Source organism: Cupressus sempervirens, chromosome 8 (genome assembly GCF_028749045.1).
Source record: "Cupressus sempervirens isolate cs-2001-9-10 chromosome 8, ASM2874904v1, whole genome shotgun sequence".
Lineage (NCBI taxonomy): Eukaryota > Viridiplantae > Streptophyta > Pinopsida > Cupressales > Cupressaceae > Cupressus > Cupressus sempervirens.
Window position 1 is genome coordinate 29,226,356 of NC_143125.1, and position 27,841 is coordinate 29,254,196.

Genomic DNA, 27,841 nt, shown 5'->3' on the forward strand with positions numbered 1-27,841 from the left:
ATATAATAGTATTAATATTTAGTGTTTATTTATATTATTATTATTATTACTACGCTACAATAGTATTAATTTATATATATATATATATATATATATATATATATATATATATATATATATATATATATATATATATATATATATATATATATATATATATATATATATATATATATATTTATTTATTTATTATTATTATAGCTATAATAGTATTATTATTATTACTATAGATATAATAGTATTAATATTTAGTGTTTATTTTTATTATTATTATGCTACAATAGTATTAATAGTATATAAATATGTCATCATTCAATGGGTCAAAAGGGGTCATAGGTCACCCTATGACTCCCTTTGACCTATATGAACGATTCCAATATGTCCCTAGGGGTCCTAAGACCTCTAGGAACATATGCCATCATTTAATGGGTCAAAGGAGGTCATAGGTCACCCTATTATCCCCTTTGACCCATATATACCATTCTAATATGTCACTAGGGGTCCTAGGACCCCTAGGGACATATCTCGTTATTTAAAAGATTAAAGAGGCTCATAGGTCAACCTATGACCCCCTTTGACCCATATTAACCATTCTAATATGTCTCTAGGGGTCCTAGGACCCCTAGGGACATATGTCATCATTTCATGGGTCAAAGGTGGTCATAAGTCACCCTATGACCCCTTTTGACCCATATTAACCATTCTAATATGTCCCTAGGGGTCTTAGGACCCCTAGAAACATATCTTGTCATTTAATGGGTCGTGGGGGGTCATAAGTCAACCTATGGCCCCCTTTCACACATATTAACAATTCTAATATGTCCTCAGGGGTCCTAGGACCCCTAGGGACATATGTCATCATTTAATTTGTCATAGCGGGTCATAGGGAAACCTATGACCCATTTTGACCCATATTAACCATTCTAATATGTCCCTAGGGGTCCTACGACCCCTAGGGACATATGTCATCATTTTATTGGTCAAAAGGGGTCATAGGTCACCCTATGACCCCCTTTGACCCATATGAACGATTCTAATATGTCCCTAGGTGTTCTAGGACCACTAAGGACATATGTCATCATTTCATGGATCAAAGGGGGTCATAAGTCACCCTATGACCCCCTTTGACCCATATGAATGATTATAATATGTTCCTAAGGGTCTATATCTCATGATTTAATGGGTCAAAGGGGGTCATAGGTCACCCTATGACCCGCTTTGACCCATATGAATGATTCTAATATGTAGGGACATATGTCGTCATTTAATGGGTCAAAAGAGGTCATAAGTCATCCTATGACCCCCTTTGACCCATATATACCATTCTAATATTTCACAAGGGGTCCTAGGACCCCTAGGGACATATGTCATCATTTAATGGGTCAAAGGGGGTCATAGGTCACCCTATGACCCCCTTTGATCCATATATACTATTCTAATATCACAAAGGATCCTAAGACCCCTAGCGACATATCACGTCATTTAATGGGTTGTGGGGGGGTCATAGGTCAACCTCTGACCCCATTTCACACATATTAATTATTCGAATATGTCCCTAGGGGTCCTAGGATCCTTAGGGACATATGTTATCATTTAATGGGTCAAAGGGGTTCATAGGTCACCCTATGACCCCATTTGACCTATATGAACAATTCTAATATGTCCTTAGGGGTCCTAGGACCCCTAGGGACATATGTCATCATTTAATGGGTCAAAGGGGGTCATAGGTCACCCTATGACCCCCTTTGATTCATATGAACGATTCTAATATGTCCCTAGGGGTCTTAGGACCCCTAAGGACATATGTCATCTTTTAATTGGTCAAAGGGGGTTATAGGTCACCATATGACCCCGTTTGACCAATATGAATGATTTTAATATGTCTCTAGGGGTCCAAGAAACTTTAGGGACATATCTCATGATTTAATGGGTCAAAGGGGGTCATAGGTCACCCTATGAACCCCTTTTACCCATATTAACCATTCTAATATGTCCCTAGGGGTCCTACGACCCCTAGGGACATATTTCATCATTTAATGGATCGTGGGGGGTAATAGGTCAACCTATGACCCCCTTTCGCACACATCAACCATTCTAATATGTCCTTAGGGGTCTTAGGACCCTTAGGGACATATGTCATCATTTAATGGGTCAAAGGGGGTCATAGGTCATCCTATGACCCCCTTTGACCCATATATATCATTCTAATATGTCCCTAGGGGTCCTAGAACCCCTAGGGACATATGTCATCATTTAATGGGTCAAAGGGGGTCATAGGTCAGCCTATGACCACCTTTGACTCATATATACCATTTTAATATTTCACTAGAGGTCCTAGGACCCCTAGGGACATTTTATGTCATTTAATGGGTCGTGGGGGGTCATAGGTCAACCTATGAACCTCTTTTACACATATTAACCATTTGAATATGTCCCTAAGGGTTCTACGACCCTTAGGGACATATGTCATCATTTAATGGGTCAAAGGGGTTCATACGTCACCCTATGATCCCTTTTTACCTATATGAACAATTCTAATAGGTCCCTAGGAGTCTTAGGACCCCTAGGGACATATGTCATCATTTAATGTGTCAAAAGGGGTCATGGGTCACCTTATGACCCCCTTTGACCCATATGAATGATTCTAATATGTCCCTAAGGGTCTTAGGACCCCTAAGGACATATGTAATCATTTAATGGGTTAGAGGGGGTTATAGGTCACCCTATGACCCCCTTTGACCAATATGAATGATTTTAATATGCTTCTAGGGGTCTTGGAACCCCTAGGGACATATCTCCTAATTTAATGAATCAAAAGAGGTCATAGGTCACCCTATGACTCCCTTTGACCCATATTAACCATTCTACTATGTCCCTAGGAGTCCTACAACCCCTAGGGACATATTTCATCATTTAATGAGTCGTGGGGGGTCATAGGTCAACCTATAACCCCCTTTCACCCATATTAACCATTCTAATATGTCCCTAGGGATCCTAGGAACCCTAAGGACATATGTCGTCATTTAATGGGTTAAAAGAGGTCATAGGTCACCCTATGACCCCCTTTGACCCATATATACCATTCTAATATATCGTCATTTAATGGGTTAAAAAGGGTCATGGGTCACCCTATGACCCCTATGACCCCCTTTGACCCATATATACCATTATAATATATCATCATTTAATGGGTCAAAGGGGTCATGGGTCACCCTATGACCCCCTTTGACCCATATATACCATTCTAATATGTCACTAGGGGTCCTAGGACCCCTAGGGACATATCACATCATTTAATGGGTCATGGGGGGTCATAAGTCAACCTATGACCCCCTTTCACACATATTAACCAATCTAATATGTCCCTAGGGGTCCTAGGACCCCTAGGGACATATGTTGTCATTTAATTCGTCAAAGGGGGTCATAGGTCAACCTGTGATCCCTTTTGACCCATATTAACCATTCTAATATGTCCCTAGGGGTCTTAGGACCCTTAGAGACATATCTCATCATTTAATGGATCAAAGGGGGTCATAGGTCAACATATGACCCCCTTTGACCCATATTAACCATTCTAAAATGTCCTTAGGTGTCCTAGGACCCCTAGGGACATATGTCGTCATTTAATGGGTCGTGGAGGGTCATAGATCAACCTATGACACCCTTTCACACATATTAAACATTTGAATATGTCCCTAGTGGTCCTAGGACCCCTAGGGATATATGTCATCATTTAAAAAGTCAAAAAGGGTCATAGGTCACCCTATAAACCCCTTTGATCCATATGAATGATTCTAATATGTCCCTAGGGGTCCTAGGACACCTAGGGACATATGTCATTATTTAATAGGTCAAAGGGGGTCATAGGTCACCCTATGACCCCTTTTGACCCATATATACCATTCTAATTTTGCACTAGGGATCCTAGGACCCCTATAGACATATCTTATCATTTAATGGGTGTTGGGGGGTCATAGGTCAACCTAGGACCTCCTTTCACACATATTAACTATTCTAATATGTCCCTAGGGATCCTAAGACCCTTAGGGACATATGTCATCATTTAATTCGTCAAAAGGGGTCAAAGGTCAACCTATGAATCCTTTTGATACATATTACCCATTCTAATATGTCCCTAGGGGTCCTACGACCCCTAGGGACATATGTCATCATTTCATGGGTCAAAAAGGGTCATAGGTCACCCTATGACCCCCTTTGACCCATATGAATGATTCTAATATGGCCCTAGGTGCCTTAAGACCTCTAGGGACATATGTTATCATTTCATGGATCAAAGGGGGTGATAGGTCACCCTATGACCCCCTTTGACCCATATGAACGATTCTAATATGTCCCTAGGGGTCCTAGGACCCCTAGGGACATATTTCGTGATTTAATGGGTGAAAGGGGATTATAGGTCAATCTATGACCCCCTTTGACCCATATTAACCATTCTAATATGTCCCTAGAGGTCCTAGGACCCCCAGGGACATATCTCATCATTTAATGGGTCATGGGGGGTCATAGGTAAACTTATGACCCCCTTTCACACATAATAACCATTCTAATATGTCCCTAAGGGTCCTAAGACCCCTAGGGACATATGTCGTGATTTAATGAGTCAAAGGGTGACCTATGACCCCATTTGATCCATATATACTATTCTAATATGTCACTAGGGGTCCTAGGACCCCTAGGGACATATCTCATCATTTAATGGGTGGTGGGGACCTATGAACCCCTTTCACACATATTCACCATTCTATCTGTTGTCATTTATTGGGTCAAAGGGGGTCATAGGTCAACCTATGACCCCCTTTCACATATATTAACCACTCTAATATGTCCCTAAGGGTCCTAGGACCCTTAGAGACATATGTTGTAACTTAAAGGGTCAAAGCGGGTCATAGGTCACCCTATGACCCCCTTTGACCCATATTAACCATTCTAATATGTTTGTCATTTAATGGGTCATGGGGGGTCATAGGTCAACCTATGACCCCCTTTCACACATATTAACCATTTTAATATGTCCTTAGGAGTCCTAGGACCTCTAGGGACATATGTCATCATTTAATGGGTCAAAGGGGGCCATAGGTCACCCTAAGACCCCTTTTTACACATATAAATGATTCTAATATGCCCCTAGGGGTCCTAAGACCCCTAGGGACATATGTCGTTATTTAATGAGTCAAAGGGGGTCATAGGTCACTCTATGACTCCCTTTGACCCATATTTACCATTCTAATATGTCAGTAGGCGTCCTAAGACGCCTAGAAACATATCTCGTCATTTAATAGATCGTGGGGAGTCATAGATCAACCTATGACCTCCTTTCACACATATTAACGATTCTAATATTTCCTTAGGGGTCCTAGGACCCCTAGGGACGTATGTCATCATTTAGTTCGTCAAAGGGACCTATGACCCCCTTTGATCCATATGAATGATTCTAATATGATCCCTAGGAACATATCTCATCATTTAATGGATCAAAGGGGGTCATAGATCAACTTATGACCTCTTTTGACCCATATATACCATTCAAATATGTACCCCTAGGAACATATGTCGTCATTTCATGTGTCAAAAGGGGTCATAGGTGAACCTATGACCCCCTTTCACATATATTAACCATTATAATATGTCCCTAGGGGTGCTAGGACCCCTAGGGACATATGTCATCATTTAATTTATCAAAGGGGGTCATAGATCAACCTATGACCCCCTTTGACCCATATTAACCATTCTAATATGTCCCTAGGGGTCTTATGACCCTTAGGGACATATGCCATCATTTCATGGGTCAAAGGGGTCATAGGTCACCTTATGACCCCCTTTGACCCATATGAACGATTTTAATATATTCTTAGGTGTCCTAGGACCCCTAAGGACATATGCCGTCATTTTATGGATCTAATTGGGTCATAGGTCACCTTATGACCCCTTTTGACACATATGAACGATTTTAATATGTCCCTAGGATATCTCGTGATTTAATGAGTCAAAGGGGGTGATAGGTCACCCTATGAACCCCTTTGACCCATATTATCTATTCTAATATGTCCCTAGGGGTCCTACGATCCATAAGAACATATTTTATCATTTAATAGGTTGTGGGGGGTCATAGGTCAAACTATGACTCCCTTTCACACATATATACTATTCTAATATGTCCCTAGGGGTTGTAGGACCTATAGGGACATATGTCATCATTTAATTCATCAAAGGGGGTCATAGGTCAACCTATGACCCCCTTTGACTCATATGAATGATTCTAGTATGTCCCTAGGGGTGCTAGGACCCCTAGGGACATATCTCATCATTTAATGGATCAAAGGGGGTCATAGATCAACCTATGACCTCCTTTGAGCCATATTTACCATTCTAATATGTCCCTAGGTTTCTTAGGACCCCTAGGGACATATGTTATCATTTCATTGGTTAAAAAGGGTCATAGTTCAACCTATGACCCCCTTTCACACATATTAACCATTCTAATATGTCCCTAGGGGTCCTAAGACCTCTAGGGACATATGTTGTCATTTAATTCATCAAAGGGGGTAATAGGTCAACCTATGACCCTTTTTGACCCATATTAACCATTCTAATATGTCCGTAGGGGTCCTACGACCCCTAGGTACATATGTCATCATTTCATGGGTCAAAGGGCTTCATAGGTCGCCCTATGACCCCTTTGACCCATATGAATGATTCTAATATGTCCCTAGGTGTCCTAGGACCCCTAGGGACATATGTCATCATTTAATGGATCAAAGGGGGTCATAGCTCACCTTATGACCCCCTTTGACCCATATGAATGATTCTAATATGTCTCTAGGACCCCTAGGGACATATCTCATGATTTAATGGGTCAAAAGGCGTCATAGGTCACCCTATGACCCCCTTTGACCCATATTAACCATTCTAATATGTCCCTAAGTTTCCTACGACACTTAGGGACATATTTTGTCATTTAATGGGTCACATATATTAACTATTCTAATATGTCCCTAGGGGTCCTAGTACCCCTAGGGACATATGTCATCATTTAGTCAATCAAAGGGGGTCATAGGGTGACCTATGACCCCCTTTGACCCATAGACATATTGGCCTATGACCCCCTTTGACCCATATTAACCATTCCAATATGTCCATAAGTCAAAAGGGGTCATAGTTCACCCTACGACCCCCTTTGACCCATATTAACCATTCTAATATGTCCCTAGGGGTCTTAGGATCCCTAAGGACATATCTCATTATTTAATGGATCAAATGGGGTAATAGGTCAACCTATGACCCCCTTTGACACATATTAACCATTCTAATATGTCCCTAGGGGTCCTAGGACCCCTAGGGACATATGTCATCATTTAATGGGTCAAAAGGGTTTATAGGTCACCCTATGACCCCCTTTGACCTATATGAACAATTCTAATATGTCCCGAGGGGTCCTAGGACCCCTAAGGACATATGTCATCATTTAATGGGTCAAAGGGGGTCATAGGTCACCCTATGACCCCCTATGATCCATATGAATGATTCTAATAGTTCTCCTAGGGACATATGTCATCATTTAATTGGTCAAAGGGGGTAATATGTCAGCTTATGACCCCCATTGATCAATATGAATGATTTTAATATGTCGCTAGGGGTCCTGGAACCCCTAGGGACAAATGTCATTATTTAATTGGTCAAAAGGGGTCATAGGGTGACGCATATTAACCATTGTAATATGTCGCTAGCGGTCCTAAGACCCTTAGGGACATATGTCGTCATTTAATGTGTCAAAGGGGGTCAATGGTTGACCTATGACCCCTTTTGACTCATATATATATATATATATATATATAACGTTATTATATTTAGTAAAAATAATAATAATATAAATTATACTTATAGATTGTAATAAGATTAACATAATATATTATTATATATTAATAGATTATATGTTATATCTTTACATTACGTTATTATATATATAATATATATTAATATACATTTTTACATAGTAATATAAGTGAAATAATTTATAAATCATAAGCTATAACTTTTAAATGCAATTTTCTCTCCAAAATGGGTTGGATTTGGAATTTCTCACTGAAATTCTGCTGAAGCTTATCGGATATCCGATTAGGCTTGGTATTTACCAAGCCTACCTGATCAACCCAAAAGATGTGTTTGAAGAGGGTTTTAGTGATACTCAGACTTCGGGTAGCCGTCTAACAATGTTATTTTGATTGAAATTGAATGAAACGAAAAGAATTTTTTAATATCACTCTCGAGATTCCATCAATATAATTTTTGTCAAGTTTTGGGTTCGATAAGTATTTATTAGTTAATTATTAATGAAGATTATTGTAAAGTGCTGATTGACATACTGATTAAAAAATAGCTATAACTTTCAAACGGTATAACATTTTTTAAATCTAAAAGTTGCGTCACATTCTATGCTTCGCCTAGTATAAGAAAAAATAAATTTAAATTAAATTTGGTAAAATTTTCTATTAGTTAAGGTGGCTAGACATGAGACTTTTTTTTTTCAAAATTTTTTTGGTAGAAAATTCATATTTAATTATTTATTTGGAATAAAAATATTGAAAAATATGCTTCACATCCGGGCATGAGTCTACTTTTCATATCTATAAGTATATTAAAAAAATATTATCATTTGATTTTGATTAAGGTGGTCAGACATACACCTACTTTTTATTTTTGCCCTGAAATTTTCGTAGTACTGCATTAAAATTCAAACTTTTGACCAATCAATTATTTTTTTCTCTTGATAAGGCCTAGTAGTTTAGAAACTGCATTAAATTTTCTATAGATTATTTTCTTACAACTTTTTGATATAAAGTCCATAACCACTTCAAAATTATGTGTGAAGTTGACATAACCCTGATTTGTTGATTTTTCACTGCCACTTAAGGCCATAGTTTGGTACACCATGATCCTGCACATGCCCAAATCCTTTAATTGGGTGTCATTCCAAGTGAGTGGCCTAAAGTCCTCTAATAAGGCTCACTTGTAACAGGGTGATTGAAATCCCTTAACCGGGTCACATTTAACAGTGTGTATTGTAAACTTTAATAGGGTTGGCCTTTCATAGGGCATCACTTCATATGAGTGAAAATGAGTAGTATGTTATTAGTGGGTTTTTTTCAAATTGGGGTTCTACATAAATCATTGTGTCAAGTGTGTTGATGAATCTATTATGTTTCATGCTTTACATTTCTGCAAGTTGATTTGATAGTAACCTACAAGTTTTAGTGATTGCATAATCTTATGGATGCATGCATGAGTATGAATATTTTATGGGTCCACTAAGCTATGAAAAGTTTTATTTAAAGATCTGGACCTTGGATAACTGATTCACCGCCCTACTCTCAGTTATTTTAAAGTATTCTAAAAATTTGTATCAAAGCCATCTGTTTAAGAGAACTAGTTTAAAGGTACTAGAAGCACAAAGATTGAGATGTCTAAAAGAGAAGAACCCAAGCTTAATAGAGATAACTTTCCTACATGGAAAGGTTTGATGAAGCTACACCTTGGAGGACTTGGAGTTCATGCACAATCTACCATTTCTATGGAACATGTTGATCCAATTGGAGTCCTAACTGCTAAAGATATGAAGAAGAAGAAAGAACACAATCAGGCAATGTTGGAGATTGCATCTTTCTTAAGCTATGTTGAATTTGATGATATCAATGGTCTTGATAGTGCAAATAAAATGTGGGATGCCCTAGCCACCATCTATAGAGGAGTCAAAAATGTTCAAAGAGCCAAATCTGAGAGTCTTAGAGGTAAGTTTGATGATATGAGAATGGAAGAAGGTGAGAATATTGCTCAATATGTTGCTAGAATAAATGAAGTTATTAGTGCAATAAAAGGAGCTACTGGTTAGGTAGATGACGATACTGTGCTAAAAAAAGTCTTGAGAACACTACTGCTTATTTATACTATTAGCATTTCTACAATTCAAGAATTGAGATGTATTCCAAGAAATAATCTAACCCTTGAAGGTCTGGTAGGTAGACTCACTAATTTTGAGCTATCTAACTTTGACAATTACAAACCTAAGAGTCTTGAATCTTCTTTCAAAGTTAAGTTGTTATCGATATAGATGAGGAAGATGTTGAACAACTAGAATCACTACTAGAAAAAAGATTCCATAGAGGTAGAGGCAAGTTCAAAGGTAAGTTACCCATCATTTGTTTCAAATGCAATGAGGTTGCTCATATGGCTACAAGATGTACATAGAAGAAGAACTATAAAGATAGTGACAAGTACAAGATCATAAGAGAAGATGATAGAAAAGATTACAAAGATAAAGGCAAGAAGTCATGCTACATTGCTAAATAGGAAACAAGGGATGATTCTGATGAGCATGATGATGAAGTGGTGTATGTTGCAATGAAGGATGAATCTGATGAAGATGAGGCAACTGCACTTGTGACTTGTGTGAACAAAAATGGTAGATGGATCATTGACAATGGATATTCACATCACGCAACTAGAGACAAAAGTAAGTTCATTACCCTAAATTTTTATGATGGAAATAATGTACGATTTGGTAATGATGCACCATGTTTGATAAAAGAAAAAGGTTCTATCAAACTCACAGATAAGATTTCATGTGACAATGCTTACTATGTTGAAGGAGTAAACTATAACTTGTTGAGTGTGTCACAACTGAACAATTTGGGATGCAAGGTTGAGTTCAAAAACAATATTGCTAAGATATATGACACAAATAGAAAATTGATTGGAAAACATGATCAAACTAGAAGTAATCTATCCTATCTTGATATAGAGGATGCTACTTGTCTTGTAAAATTTGATGATGTATGGTTATGGAACAAGAGGTTATGCCATGTTAACTTCAATAACTTGGTTAGTATCAGTAACATGAATAAAGTTAGAGGTTTTCCTAATTGAAGAAGCCTAATAATGTAATGTGAAAACAATGCCAATTAGGCAAAATGACAAAGTCAAGTTTTAAGAGTAAAACTCATACCTCTAAAAGAATACTAGAGATTGTTCATACTGACTTGTGTGGACCAATTGAAGTGCAAAGTTACAAGGGAGATAAGTACATAATGCTATTTGTTGATGATTATTCTAGGATGATGACAGTTATGTTTTTGAAATAGAAATCTAATGCTTTTCAAATGTTTAAGTGGTACTTGGAAAGAGTTGAGAAGGAAATAGGTAAAAGTCTAAAATGTTTGAGGTCCGACAAAGGAGGAGAATTCACATCAAAAGAATTTGAGATATTTTGTAATGATAGAGGAATCAAGAGACAGACATCTGTCCCTAGAATACCTCCAAAAAATAAAATAGCTAAAAGGAGAAATAGATCTATAATGGACTATGCTAGAACACTCATGATGGAGAAGAATGTTGCTTTGAAACACTAGAGAGAAGCTATAAGTACAATTGTCTATACCTTGAACTATGTGCAAATCAAGAAAGGTACTCATTCGACACCTTTTGAACTATGGTATGGATACTCACCCAATGTAAAATACTTTAAGCTATTTGGAAGCAAATGTTGCATTCTCAAAGATGTTAGGAATGACAAGCTTGATGTAAAAAGTGAAGAAGGTATATTCTTAGGATATTCCACAAGAAGTACACAGCTATAAGTGTTTGAATACTAACACTAAAAAAATTGTGGAAAGTGCAAATGTGAACTTTGATGAATTTATAGAAGTACATGAGGTTGAACCTATAAAAAAGCCATAAGAATACAAATAATTTGTATATTTTTATGAAGGAATTCCTGTTAAAGAAGATGCTGCAAATCAAGTTTTAAATCAACAGCAAGTTAAAGTGATTGCCTAGTCACACCCTATGAATGTCGAGTTGTATTCAGGAACAAAGTTGCATTTAGATGTTGAGTTACAAGATGAAGAGGATGCACATTTTGATTACGAGATTAGTATACATGAAAGAGATGTTAAACTACTTGACAGAGATATACACAGTGATTTTGAAGTTGAAAGACAGAATGAAGAAACAAGAACTGAACTAAGATTGTCTAACTATGTCAAAAGACATCATCTTGCTAATCAAATCATTGAAGATAAAGATGCTAAAGCAATGAAAAGAAACATATTGAGAAGTGAAACATGTTTGTTGAGCATGAAGGAACCAAAAACAAAAAAAGATGCATTGGAATATGTTGACTTGTACAAAGCCATGGAAGAAGAGATTGAACAAATAGAGAAAAACAAAATATGGAGTCTAGTTCCTAGACCAGAGGACAAGAACGTGATTGGTACCAAGTGGGTATTCAGAAACAAGCTAGATGAGAATGGTGAAGTCACAAGAAACAAAGCAAGATTAGTTTGCAAGGGATATGCACAAGAAGAAGGAATTGACTATGGAGAGACATTTTTCCCTGTTGCTAGATTGGAAGGAGTGAGAACTCTACTTTCTTATGTTGCATACAAAGGTTTCAAAGTCTATTAGATGGATGTTAAATTTGCATTTTTGAATGGCATATTAGAGGAAGAAGTTTAAATAGAACAACCAAAAGATTTCACTAATCTTAACAATAAGAACATGGTATGTAGACTGCACAAATCTCTGTATGCTTGCAACAAGCACTAAGAGCATGGTATGAGAGACTTCATACTTATCTTGTGAAGATTGAATTTGAAAGGATAGATGATAATAACAATCTGTACATAAAGAAAGAGAAAAGAAAAGGTATTTTGTTATCTAAAATATTTGTTGATGATATCATATTTGGAGGTCAAGATGCTTTATATAAGAATTTTGCAAATCATATTAAGCAAAAATTTGAAATGTCTATGTTTGGAGAGATCAATTTTTTTGTGGTTTTGCAAGTATATCAGATGAAATATGGTATATACATCACTTAGTCAAAGTATGTCAAGGAGATATTGAAAACTTTTGGATTGGAGGATTCCAAACTAGTAAGTACACCTATGGTGACAGGACACAAGTTGTCAAATAATGATGATTCTACTGAAGTAAACATTTTACAGGTCTATAATTGGCAAATTGCAATCTGTAGTAGATAGCAGACATGATATTACATTATCTGTAGGGATAGTTGCAAGATTCTCTGCTAATCCTAGGGAAAATAATTTAATGGTTGTGAAGAGAATAATGAGATATCTGAAAGGAACATAAGATTTTAGTCTTTACTACAAGAAGAATGAAAAATTTGAATTGAGAGCCTACACTGATGTTGATTGGGTTGGAAATTTTGATGACAGAAAAAGCACCAGTGGAGGAGTATTTTTCTTAGGAAAAAGACTAGTTACATGGACTAGTAAGAAATAAAGTTGTACTTCACAATCTACTGTTGAAGCTGAATATGTTGCTACTGTTGTAAATTACACAAACATTGTATGGATCAAACAACTACTCAAAAGAATGAAAGAAGAAATCATAGAACCAGTGATACTTTATTGTGATAATATGAGCGTTATCAATATATCAAATAATTTAGTAATGCACACAAAGATAACATATTGCAATCAAGTATCATTACTTGAAAGAGTTCAAGATAAAGAGGTGAAGATGAAATATGTTAATACAAAGGAGCAAATTGCTAATATCTTCACAAAACCATTACCTAAGCATGCTCATGAGCATCTAAGAGGTAAATTAGGGGTGATATCCCTATCAAAGGCTATCTAAGTATTAAGAGGAGTACCCTATATCAAAGAAGGTGATGTTCATAAGTTACACATTGATGTAGAGGATCTTACTTTAGGAGCTGCTTAGAGTAATCAAAGAGTTAACACTCCAAAATTAGTCACAAGCAAGGTGACAGAGGGAGAAATTGAAGAAACTACAAATGTCTATATTTGCATGCTTAAGATGACAAGTATTTGGTATATGTCTTTGGCATTGTTGTCAAAGAGGGAGATATTCTACTAATCAAATAAGTAGAGATTTACTAATCAAGTCAAAAGGGAGAAGACTATGTGCTAGTATTAGTATGATGGAAGGGATCAAGAGATTGTTGTTGAAGGAGATATTCTACTAATCAAAGAGGGAGATAGATCAAGCCAATATTAGTATGATTAATGAGAAAGAGAGAGATATTAGAGATATCAAGAGATTGTTGATCAGAGAGATAGAGGGAGAAATCCTAATCTACCTAGTCAAGAGGAGATATAGTAAGAGGGATTTATAAGAAAGAACGAATTTTGTAACCTAATCAAAAGATGGAAGTTGTTGATAGAGGGAGAAATATCAATACAATTTTCTTTTTGGTATTGTCTTACTATTTTAACCTAGTTAGTTAGTTAGATTTGGTTGATCAGTTTGGTTTGCCATCAATGCCAAAGAGGGAGATTGTTGATATCTAATTGAAAAGATCATTATCGAGAAAGAAGATCGAAAGAAGGAGAATGTTGAAGAAGATTATGTGTTTCAATCATTGTTTTGTCACTGATGTCAAACCTACTATTTTCTGGTAAGACAATTGCTTATAAGATTCAAATACTATCATTAGTTAATTAATGAAGAGGATTTGATCAGTAAGAGGAAACAATAGCAACTAGAGGAAAGCTTGAGTTATGATTATGTAATGAAGTATACAAATTAGTCAAGATAGTGATGACATGATGTATTGATAATTTACTTAAGGTTATAAAGGCTGGTTACATTCAGAAAGTTTAGAAAAATAAGTTACACAAAGTTTGTCTGCCAAGCTTGACCAAGTTATAGTAGGTGTTGAGTAAAGTCAGTACAAGTTGAGTAAAAGTTCATTCTAGTATATGCCAAGAAAAATTATTGATGCCAAGCATCAGTAAACTTTAGTTGATTTCGAGTGATTTTATAGTGGATGTCGAGCAACACAGTATGTGTCCAGCATTAGAAGGTTGATAATGCCAAGCTATTGCATTATCTGAAATATCAAAGATTTGTTGAATCTAAGCTGACAAGTTTGTTTTATTAAATTTTGTGAACTAGGTGAAAGATAAGGTTGATGAGCTGGTTGCACATAATTTGAGGTAAACCATTTTTAGGCAAATTCAAATGGATTCTAGAAGAGGTTTCTAGAAAAGATATGAGATAAGGGGTAGATACATTGTATCCTACCTAATCCATCCATAGAAAATGAACAAAAAAAATCTTAATTTCCTACTTATAGGAATTTTTGGTCATGAAGCAAAGTTGTCATGTGTGAGAACCTAAGGGAGAGAAGGAGTTAAGGGTTTTGCTTTATCAAGTGATCTAAGAGAAGAGTCTGCAATGGCATGCTAAGCAAGAAAGCTTAAGGAGATGAATGCTTGAAGGGTGAACAAGATATTAGAGCTGCAAAGTATGAAGGCCAAGAAAAATTGAGGACTAAACATAGATCTATAATCTACAAGAGAAGTTGTAAGTTGTATCAGATCAAAGCTCTACTGTTACTCTCTAACAATTGTATCACTCTAGGGTAAATCCTTTGGATTAAGGTTGACCTAACAGTCATTTTTAAATCCTTTAACTAGGTGGCATTCCAAGTGAATGACCTAAAATCCTCTAACAAGGCTAACTTCTAATAGGGTGATTGAAATCCCTTATCTGGTTCACATTTAACAGTTGTATTGTAACCTTTAACAGGGTTGGCCTTTCATAAGGCATCACTTCAGAAGAGTAAAAATGAGTAGCATATTACTGGTGGCTTTTCCTAAATTGAGTTTCCACATAAATCATTGTGTCAAGTGTGTTGATGAATATGTTATGTTTCATGCTTTACATTTCTGCAAGTTGATTTGACAGCAACCTACAAGTTTTAGTGATTGCATAATCTTATGGATGCATGCATGAGTATGAATGTTTTATGGGTTCACTAAGCTCTAAAATTTTTTTATTTATACATTCGGGCCTTGGATAACTGATTCACACCACCCCCAATTATTCTAAAATATTCCAACATTTCAAAATATATATATTTGCATTTAGAATTTTGAAAATCTTTTGGTAGAAAGATTTTTAAGAGAGTATTAGAAGTTGTGTACTTTTTTATGATTTTTCAAAGCAAATACATCTTGGAAAGTAGATACATTTTTGTATTCCTCAAATAACTTGCAACATTTTGATAATGTTTTTTTAGAAATTGTAAAGAATAAAGTGTAGACAATACTATATATTAATATCAAAATTTGACAAGTGGGTATTAGAGAAATGACATACATGTCTTTGAAAAGTCTAGAGACACTATTAAAATAAATTAAACATTGATGTTAATGTTGTTCAAATATTTTTTTAAAAAACTATTAGAAAGGCCAAGAGACATTTGAAATCATGGTGGTGATTTTACAAATGCTCACCTGATAATATGTAAGTTAGATGAAAATAAATTTGAGAAAGAAATTTTAAGATCATAACTATGAGTCAAAAGTAATTTCAAGACAACCATAAACTTTTCACTTAATCCTTTTCAATATTACCACAAAATTTCACTTTTTTTTTTGGCTAACCACAAACCTCATGCATATTTGGCTTCAACTAACCTAAAAACTCTCAACGAGCAGTTTTTGATGACCAAAATTCGTCATGACAATGAAATCATCATCACTTTCTAGAATTTTCTTGTTCCATTTCTATATCAAATTTGATCATTAAGTCCATATATAAAAAGAAATCCATCTACCAAGGTACATGGGTACCCAACTACTCCAATTTCTAGTTCTATAGGAACCCTTTTTGGATACATGGATTTTCAATATGCTAAACCAAAATAATTTAGGGAATTGACCAACATAGATAATGCATCCCTAAAGTCGTTCCTACCCTTGTCACTAGGGTCGTCATTCAACATTGTAGTTTCCTTTCTTTTTCTTGCATTGTTGCTCATCTTCGGGGGGGGGTGCGGTGGCGTTAGAGTGAAGAATTAATTTAATTACATTGATTAAGTTAACTTGCATATTGTCAGAACCAAACCCTTGCCTCTTGTCTTTTTCTTGTCTATGCCGATTTTTTACATGCAGGTGTTCTAAGGGATATGTGGTTTCTATTTCTCAGATCCTTCACTATCAAAAATAGAGAAACATAAAAATAAAAAATAAATATGTTAAGAGGATGTGAAGTATGGGACCTTGCTTCTAATGTCTTAACAAATTGAGATGAGAAGAGAATGTTGAACACTTCTAGGTGCTAAGAGGGGGGTGCAGGGGGGTGGGGAAACATATATAAAAATTAATCCAATTTTTACTCACAATTTATTCATCACATAAGAAAATGTGAATAAACATACACAAATTAAAACATGCAAACACAAGAAAACCAATATTTCTAGGAAAATGTACCACAATAATGAACAAAAAGGGGATATAATTGGCCACTTTTTTTCTCTTGAAATGAACTAACATTGCATTTTGAGATTTGTATGGTCAAAATTTGAAGATCAAATAAGAATATAAATTGTAGACTCTAAAATCTTAAAAAAATAAAAAAATGGATAAGAATAAGGGTGTTAAATCCTTTGCACACCAAAAACTATTCTTATGTTTTTCAGCAAAATATAATGTAGTGTTTGATACACATTTCAAAAAATATATAGTTGCATTCAAAATTCTAAAGATCTTTTGGTAGAGAGATTTTTATAAGAGAGTATTAGAAGTTGTGTACTTTAAAAAAAATATTTTTTAATGATTTTTCAAAGTAGATACATCTTGAAATATAGATACATGTTTGTATGCTTCAAGTAAATTAAAAATTTTTGATAATGTTTTCTTTTGAAATTGTAAAGAATAAAGTGTAGATGATACTATATAATTAATTTCAAAATTTAACAAGTGGGTATTAGAGAAATGAAACACGTCTTTGAAAAGTCTAGAGAGACTATTAAAAGAAATCAAACATTGATGTTAATGTTGTTCAAAGAAAATAAATAAATTGTTAGAAAGGCCAAGAGATGAGTGAAATCATGGTGTTGATGTTACAAATGCTCACTTGATAATGTGTAATTTAGATGACAATAAAGTTGATAAAGCAATTTTAAGATAATAAACCTGACACAAAAGTAGTTTCAAGAGCACCATAATCTTTGCACTTGAGATTTTTCAAGATCACCAAAAACTTTCACTTAAGTGTTTTGGCTAACCACAAACCTCATGCATATGTGGCTTCATATTAGGAAAAAATAGAGGGCCACTTAACAAAACATTTTAGGCTCCACTTTAGGATTTCTCATAGAAATTCTCAACAAGTAGTTTTGGATGACCAAAAATCATCATGATAGTAAAAACATCATCACTTTCCAGGATTTTCTTATTCCATTCCTGTATCAAATTTGATTATTGACTCCATATATAAAAAGAAATCCATCTACCAAGGTACATGGGTACCCAACTACTCCAATTTCTAGTTGTATAGGAATTATTTTTGGATACATGGATTATCAATATGTTCAACCAAAATAATTTAGGGTATTGGGTAGCATCAATAATGCATCCCGTACAATAACTTAGATATGATACATGTTTAGTTTTTCCTTTTATGAAAGGTGATGAATACTCAAACATTTTCCCAAAATACACATGCCCATGTTAAAAAACATCACTAATTTAATCTTCATGAATTTTACAATATTCTTGGGGACTAACCTATTTTCAACAACTACCCAAATACTAGGTCAAAAATTTGACAAGATCAAAACATGAATCTTTTTACATAGATCATCTAACAATATTCTTAAATTACATGACCACATTTGATAGAAACTTAGCATTCACATTCAACCAAATAAATTGTTTCATCACCAACCCAAACACTTTGCACCCAATGCAATTATAACTAATTCCCATTGTAATATACAACTCTTGATAGACATGATCCATTCACACACCTAGCGGCAAGCCAAAAACTCACAAACTATAGTCACTAGATTCTTGTTTGATGAAAATTACCTCTTTATTTATAGGTTGTCAAGCACCTCTTGATTTATTGGTCCCCATCATTTTTTATAGATAACACCTAAATCCTTTGGCTAACCAAGCAACATAATCCTAATCAATCTCCTTCAAATAAATTCTTTCACATAATTTTTTCTTTGCTCAACTAGTAATCAACTTTGGTTTCCTTTTCAAGTTAGAACTCTGTGACTCCTCCACTCAAAAAATATATGGTTTCTTCTTTCTATTCTCTATCGAGATTCTATCTCCATATATGATGAGATTAATAGAAACAACTTCAACAATGATTTTAAACAACTTCTTTTCACCTATGCGTAAACAATAGATAATTTCACATTGTTTGATTGTTATGATCCATAGACCATTTTTCTCACACATTATCAATAACATCTTTTGAGAAATTTATTTTGACTCTTTCCTTTCTTCAACAATGGCTCCATTTTTTCTTGTCTACAACTCTAAAATCACCCTTTAGCTGAACCTACAATTTTGCTAGCTCCCTCTAACAAAAAATTATTCAAAAGCTTATGACAATTGTAGAATGCTCCCTCAAGATCTTATGGCTTACACTTAATGGATGACACTTGTGATCGCATTAAAAAAATTAGTAGATTCCTTCAAAAAAATTGAGTTCTTTACGTCTATTTTTCTCATCTTTTCCTACTTACAAGGAACAACTCACTAAATCTCACCATATGTTGGATAGAAAATGAAATACTATGACAAAAAGTAGAAACCCCATGACAATGAGAGCTGTCGAACATAGGCCCTTAACATTTAATATATAGAAACATCATAAATCTTACAAAGACCATAGATGTTGTAGCTTTAATGATGGACAAATGAGATCATGAGTATATGAATAATGTGCATGGATGAAGGCCATTAGAAGTAGCTAGGTTGATAGTGTATAGTTGTACAATGTTTAATCAATCTTGACCACTTGCATATAAATAATTTATTCTAACATCCCTCCATATATTAATTATTCATATACTCATGATCTCACGTGTCCATCATTAAAAATTAAAAATTAATTAATGATGGACATGTGAGATCATGAGTATATGAATAATGTGCATGGATGAAGGCCATTATAAGCAGCCAAGTGTCCACTGTATAGGAGAGAGGACCTTGTAGTTGAGTACCCCAATTCCACACTTCTCAAAATCCTATGTGAAAATTTCAAGTCACTCCCATTTTTTGATAGTACACCTTATTTGACAAGTTCCCTACTTATAACTAAGGTTTCAGAGTGACATCATCAAATATGATGCCACATCAACATGCTTTTTGCCAAGGTGTCCAAAATAGCCCCCCCCCCCCCCCTCCCCACAAAAAAAAAAGTGAGACCAATTATAGTGCATTAGAGACCCCCATACTTGTGCAACTGATGTGGCATCACACTATTGGTTGTTTTTTGGGAAAAGGGACATTTTTCATTCAATCATTAGTAGTCATCATTAGCATGAAAATTTTTTAAGTCACAACTATTGATAAAATCTTGTCAAAAATGTTGGATATTAAATCAGCAAGTGTGGATATTAAGTTAACAACTCCTATCACAACCATTGGAATGTGCTCAACTATTGGGTCCTCCCCCCTAGTTATACAATGTAATGCAGACCACTTGCATATAAATAATTTATTCTAACATCCCTCCATACATTAATTATTGAATTGTCATAAATACCCCCTCTAATCCCCACCCATAATCTAGAAGATTGTGGCTTAAAGCCTTCTTAGGTATCCATTTACAATCACTTATCAAATTCTTCCTACAATTTTGCCTCATTATAATTACTTTGGGTTTTATGCTTATTCCTAACTAATATGATTCTACATAAAATTAATTATCATAATAGCTTGAAGATTGTCCACAAGATTATTAATTATTATTATAAATTAATAACTTGAAACATTCTAATAGCCACCTTTTTGTAATATAATTTTAAAAAAATAGACAATTAACATATATCACACTATTTCATTTAAAGAAAAGTAAAACAAATGCTTAAAACTCATTTGATAAAAGATACAAAACAAAAAAGTGAGCGCTTATTATACATATCATATAAAATTTGAAATTGATTCTAAACACACTTAAAAAAAGAGATGGCAAAAGACAGGCTTTAAATTCATATGATAATGGGTACAGCATACAAGATATCAAAATGTTGCTAAAATGCAGAATTAAAAAGTCAGAACACCTATTTATTTATCTAAATACAGATTCAAGCCATTCGTCACATACAGATTTATGGTTGGCAATGTACACAAATCAAACAGTTGATTCATAGTGCTATCTTCTAGTAAATGGACACTAGGCAACCGACGACATACTCTACAATTTAAGTATACACTAAATGTATTTTTCTCTTTGGCTTCATTGAATATGGTCTGTATAATTCATGTAAATGGGCCCAAAACACCAGTTGAAAACGACGTCTGAACACTATTCCTTGACAGGAATTTTTGTCCATTGCCTTCGCCGGCTGAAACTCTCTATATTTTTTATGGAGTATCTTCTCTATTAGTTGATACTGTTTTGCACATACTACAAGAATTGGTTGTTTTCTCCGTCAAGGAATCTTTTAAAAGTTTCTTTATATGTTATGAGAGTAGAGCCTTACAAAGTTCAATCACCCCCATGCAAGTCTACAATCAAGTTCAACCAACTAATATTGCAACAGGCAATGCAAGCGATGGGAAATCAACCTGTTGGGAGTACAGATGATTTTTTATCTAGTCAGGTATAAAAGAAGCAATTACCAGAACGTAAGTTTCATGCAATTGTATTTTGTCATGTCTCATTTTACTATGTAATTAATTGCAGGAGAGAAAAGATGAAGGATCTTTTAATCATGCTCCAGATATGTCATATGACCTTCATGGGAAAGTGGCTGACATGAAGAAAACAGGGAGATGTAAAGCGTCATATTTCCTTTTAGGTATACTTGCATATTTTCTTCTTGCACCTGGGGCCAGATAAATAGTTAGCCTTCTATTAAAAGAAAATAATTGCTCTACATGCTGCCATGCTTTGATTTATACAATTTGTGAGATTTGGTATCTTGTGTCTGTTTTGTCAACTATTTGACTCTATCGAAGAATCATATAACAATTCATTTTCCTTTTGTTTTACTGACTGAGAAGATCTAGCAAGTGTTGTTGACAATGTGAAATTCAATGTTCACTTACAATTTCTTCTCTGGTTTCTAGTTTATTTATAGAATCTGTAAGATTTGATATCTTGTGTCTCTTTTGTCTACCAGAAGAATCACATAACAATCAATTTTCCCTTTTTCTTCTAACTGAGATATCTACTAGTCAGTGTTGTTGACAACGTGAAATTCAATGGTCACCGATCGTTTGATTTCTCTCTGTTTTTTATGTGCTTGCTGCTGTTTCTTTATATTCCAAAAATTAAATGTTTATATAAATGATGAGTACAAACTGAGCTCTTATGCATGAACCCACGTTCAAATCTTCCATAGTACTTCGAATGCGTTGTGGGATTAACCGCCACATATCTGACATTTATGAGTTGATAGATAAAATTTGTGTAATATTTTTGCAGCGAACAAGGTGGCGGAGAGGCTTGCATTCTATTCTATTACAGTCAATATGGTCTCCTACTTGGTATACGAGATGAATGAGAGCAGAGCCCATGCTGCTAATTTTGTAACCAACTGGATAGCTGCTTCCTTTGTCTTTACATTTCTCGGAGCCTTCGCTGCTGATGCATACTTGGGACATTTCAAAACCATTTTCGCCTTCTCTGCCATCTATGCTGTGGTAAACAATAGTTCTCGCCAACTATATATTTGAAACCAATTATATTTTTAAAGTAATACCCACATAATATTGAATAAGAACAATCTGTTTTATTGTATTTGTCGTGAATGAGAGATTAGATGCATCTGGTCGAAACATAACCTCATTAGGTTGTTTTAATTAGCATCTACTGGGGTGTATTTCTGGAACCATCTCAAATCCTGATAGAACTGAAACAGAGGAGTACAAGACAGAACAGAGCAATTACATATTTCATATCTTAAACACAAAATATACAAACAATTTTTTAGGCACAGCTCTGTTACAGCAGAGAATAAATTCTTTTAATCTACTACAAATCAGATTTCTAATTACATTTATTTATAGAGATCTTCTCTCCATTTATAGAAGCTTCTAGAGTTCATAGACTTCTACGTGGACTTGAACTAATAGACATCTGTTTGCATATAAATCTGAGTATATGTACGCAACATTATTAACTACAGTTGATCCAGTTATATCTACGTATGGACAGCAGATGAATCTAAACTATCGAAACTGCATGTCATCCTAACTATAGCTTGACTGAAGGAGAGACTTAGATAACTGTTCTACATACAGTTCTAACCGATTGCATGATCAGAATAGTAGGTAAATAGTGGAAATTGTTTCTCATGATCAAATAGACTCTGGAGAAATTACATCCTCCAACAAATCCAAATTGCCAAATTGTATTTTTCAAAAGAAACATGAAGAACGTGCTGTAATTATGTTATTTTGAATCCACTAAGTAGGTCTCTAAATTTGACAGGGGACGGTTCTGCTGCTGTTAACTGCATCCATAAGCTCTTTCAGGCCACCTGAATGCACTGCCCAATGTGAGCCGGCCTCCAAAGCTCAGAGTGCAGTCTTGTACTTTGCTCTATATATCATTGCAATCGGCACAGGGGGAATCAAACCATGTGTTTCCTCCTTTGGAGCAAATCAGTTTGATGAAACCGATGCCAAGGAAAGAAGAGGAAGATATTCTTTCTTCAACTGGTTTTACTTCAGCATTAACATGGGTCAACTGATAGGCATAACTGTGATGGTGTATATCGAGAACAAATATGGATGGGTGTGGGGATTTGGTATTCCTGCAGGAGCCACTTTGGTTTCTATACTTATCTTTGTGTGTGGAGCTCCATATTACAGATTCAGGAAGGCTACTGGGAGTCCTTTCACAAGATTTGCTCAGGTGTTGGTTGCTTCAGTAAGGAAGGGGACAATGAAGGTGATTGATCACACTACTTTGTATGAAGTGATGGGCACTACATCTGCTATCCCAGGAGTTCGAAAGCTCCCTTACACTCATGAGTACAGGTATAATGTTCTTTAAAGATATGTTGTTTTTAAATAGAATGTATTGTAATGATCTTGTGTCTTGTTAGTATGTTTCTAGAATCGATCACATCTTTAACATCAACATTTTAGATCTTATTCTATGATTCATCATCAAAATGAGAGAGTTGAAAGAATCAGTCCCAAAAACATGTTACCATGATCATGGATTGGTGAAACTTGCTATCTCTGATCTTGTGTTAAAAATTTAAATTTCATATATAATTTGTCCATAGTGGGTCAGCCTCCCATGCTGGATTCCCCATATGATTTAATAGTCTGGTGTGTCTACTATAAATCTAGTGGTTAAGTCGAGTAGTTGTATCAAACACTGATAAATGATCTTTTGTAAAATAAAAACCCTAATGATTAACATAAATAACTATTACTCATATGATCATTGTAGAATACCTCTTCATCAACAAGTTTAAAGATTTAACTCTATTGGCTAGTAGGTTTACTAATTGTATCTGAAATGGTACAGGTTTCTTGACAAAGCAGCCATACTCACAGACTATGACTACATACAACTGGAAAAGAGTCGATGGAGTTTGTGTAGTGTTACACAAGTTGAAGAATTGAAGTCACTACTGAGAGTGTTGCCAGTGTGGGCATCCACCATTGCATTGACAATCTCATTCACACAACTGTCAACTTATTTTGTTGCCCAAGGAAAGACATTGAGGCGAGAGCTCTCCTCCGATTTCAGCATCCCACCACCTTCATTACCACTTTTTTCCACTCTGAGTGCCATTCTTATCATTCCTTTCTATGACCGAATCTTTGTTCCCATACTCAGGAAGGTCACGAGAGTTGAACATGGGATCACGTCCTTGCAAAGAATTGGCGTTGGCCTGTTTATTTCGATCATTGCTATGGTATAAACCCTGATCCATCTTATCTTTTATAACCTATATTAGTGAATTAATTGACAGATTTTATGATTTTTTTATTATTTATGTGAGTTTGGATTATACATAAGTATGATTATGATAATATTGTTATTAATTGTGTAGTTTTCTGATTAAATTTATTGATTTATGTCTTATGAGTAGTACGTAATGAGAACCCATCTTTCATGTGAAAAAATAGAATGTAATTATAGGTTTCACAAATGGTAGTTAATTAAGTGGAATTATTCTTGGAAGAAATTCTATTGGTAGATTATGAATTGAATTGAGATAAATGATCTTTGAAGAAGATGAAATGCATTACTTAGTCGTCATGAGTAGTAAGTACACTACTAATTGTCACTAATTTTTGTGAAACATATTCATGAAATCCACATCAGTAAACTCTTTTTATATGCATCACTAGAATAAAATAAATTGATGAAAATGAAACTGATAATCCATTACCCATTAAATATGAGTCAATTAAAAAACTATAATAACAATATTATAATAATTCGAAAATAATTAAAAAACTATGATAGCAATATTAGTATATTTCTAGAAAAATCACTGTTGCTAATATTCAATTTTTACAGACTTACGCAGCAATCATAGAAAAAAAGCGGCTAGGAAAGGCAGAAGATATTCACGGAGGCACCTTGCCCATGTCTGTAATGTGGCTTGTGCCACAGTTTTTTATGATGGGGAGTGCTGAATTGTTTACTTACGTAGGGCAAATGGAGTACTTCTTCGACGAAGCCACAGATGGGACGAGGAGTTTGAGCAGCTCACTTTTTCTAAGCGCATTTGGTATTGGAAGTTGGATGAGCACATTAATTGTAAATATCATTGAGAATTGTACAGGTGGAAAGGAAAACGGCTGGCTTAGAAATGATTTAAATAGGAGCCGTCTGGATTTATTTTACTGGGTCTTGGCAGGAATAAATATGGTTAACCTTTTCATATTTCTGCTGGTTGCTAAATACCAGGGGTACTCTAGTTCTTCCTCAAATCCAGGGGCAGATGACGTGAGAAGTTCTCATTTATAAAAATTTGAAAAATTATTCCACATGAGTATTGATCACAATAGAGTAGTCTGTATTTTTCTTATGAACTGTTATTCATTCCCGCCTCGAGAGAGATAGGAACTACGTTATTTTTTTTTATCTCGTACTTGACCTATAAAGTTACCAACTAATGAAAAGATATATCTTTCTAATGTTTAATCTGCGATTTTTCTTTTCCACATAATATCTGTAGGTTTTTTATTTTCCAAAGTGAGAAATAAAGCCTCACAAGTCAAACCGACAAGAAGAACTAAGGGGATGAGAAGTATGTTAAAAACATGGAATGGAGGATATATTTGTTAGTTTTGGTTCTTTGGATAGCTGTTAGTTCACATGTGATTAATTAGCAAATAATTATTTTTGCTAACTAATGAGTTAGAGTTGGGACAAATACTTGTTAATTAATTGGCCACTTTTAGAAGCAACTAGAAACCGACTTAGTTAGAGTTGTTAAGTTGTTTTAAATCTTTGACCATTGATTGAGAATCAATATCGGCCGTTGGTTTTCCAAAATGAGTAGTATAAAAGGAAGTCAGAGGGGCATTTGGAGAAAAAATTGTCGAAGGATTTGCAGTGTTAGCAAATGAGTTTACAGTGATAGCAAACTGTCTTATAGTATTAGCAAGGGCACAATGATAGTGTCGGGGACAACTGTGGAGGAATATCACCACGAGAAAGTGGGAGGTTGTCAGAGTTCTACCAGTGAGAGACAATGAATTTTGTATCTCTTGATTTGTTGAAGTTAATGTAATTTCCTCATTTATAGAACTGGTTTTCCCTTAGGGGTTTTTCCAGGGATAATGTATCTGAAAATATTGTGTTCACTATGTTGCTCATTTCTTTCCGTATTTTATAAATGAAGTTGCAATTGTGTTATTTTTTGATATTAGCCGTGAGTTAATTTTTTGGCAGTTTAATAATTGTTTAAGATAGGAGATTAATAATTAGTGACTATAATAGGAATTTTCACATAGTATCAGAGCAGTGCTAAGGATAGAGAAGGTTTTCCCTAGGAAAGAAATTACGGGTTTATAAAACCTAGATTAATCTCTTTAGATCTATTATTGGTTAATGCCTTGAGATGGCTTCAGCTAGTTTGAGAGATGAGGACGGATTGAATGGTGCCTCGAATTTTGGTCTCTGGAAGGCCATACATTCTTTATTGCTGGAAGAAAATGGTATCAAGGATTATGTTACCATTGTTGTAGTTTTACCTATAGATATAACACAAGTTACAACATACACGAAGGACGATGCTAAGGTGAGGAGGATAATCCTTGATGGTGTTAAGGATCATATTGTTCCACATATCTTGGAGCTAGATACATCAAAGAAGATGTGGGATGCCATTCTGAATATATACCAAAATGCTACCACCAACAGGAAGATGATTATTAGAGAGAAGTTGAAGGATACCTAGATGAACTAAGGAGAAGATGTCACAAGTTACCTCACTAGGCTTAGAATTGTCAAGGACGAGTGAGCAACTATTAGAGATAGCCCTAGTGATGATGAACTAGTGAGAATAGCCTTAAATGGGTTTACTAAGTAATGGGGTGTCTATGTTCAAGTTGTTAGTGAACGAGATACCTTACCTAGTTGGGATCAACTATGAATTGATTTCACTTAGGAGGAGTTTAGACTAAGTCTTGTCAATGGGGCCAACAAGAGTTAGACAAGTGAGGTGGAATAGGAAAATGTTTCCCTAGCAAGAAAAGGGAAAGCATAGAAGGGGTTTAACAAAGGATCGAATTCACAAAGTGAGAAGAAGAAGGACCTTTCTAAGGTCAAGTACTTTGGTTGTCACAATTATGGTCACTATATTAGT

General features: G+C 35.0%; 1 protein-coding gene across 1 annotated transcript in view; it reads left to right on the forward strand.

The window, feature by feature from the left end:
- Positions 1-25,995, forward strand: part of LOC149541414 (protein NRT1/ PTR FAMILY 8.2-like) — an 89,709-nt gene extending 63,714 nt beyond the window's left edge. Inside the window, exons 3-8 of the mRNA XM_089795607.1 lie at positions 21,590-21,649; positions 21,733-21,847; positions 22,477-22,694; positions 23,485-24,035; positions 24,538-24,931; positions 25,543-25,995. Of these exons, the coding sequence (XP_089651733.1) occupies positions 21,590-21,649; positions 21,733-21,847; positions 22,477-22,694; positions 23,485-24,035; positions 24,538-24,931; positions 25,543-25,995 (1,791 nt within the window). The remainder of the gene's footprint in view (positions 1-21,589; positions 21,650-21,732; positions 21,848-22,476; positions 22,695-23,484; positions 24,036-24,537; positions 24,932-25,542) is intronic.
- Positions 25,996-27,841: the final 1,846 nt, after the last annotated feature.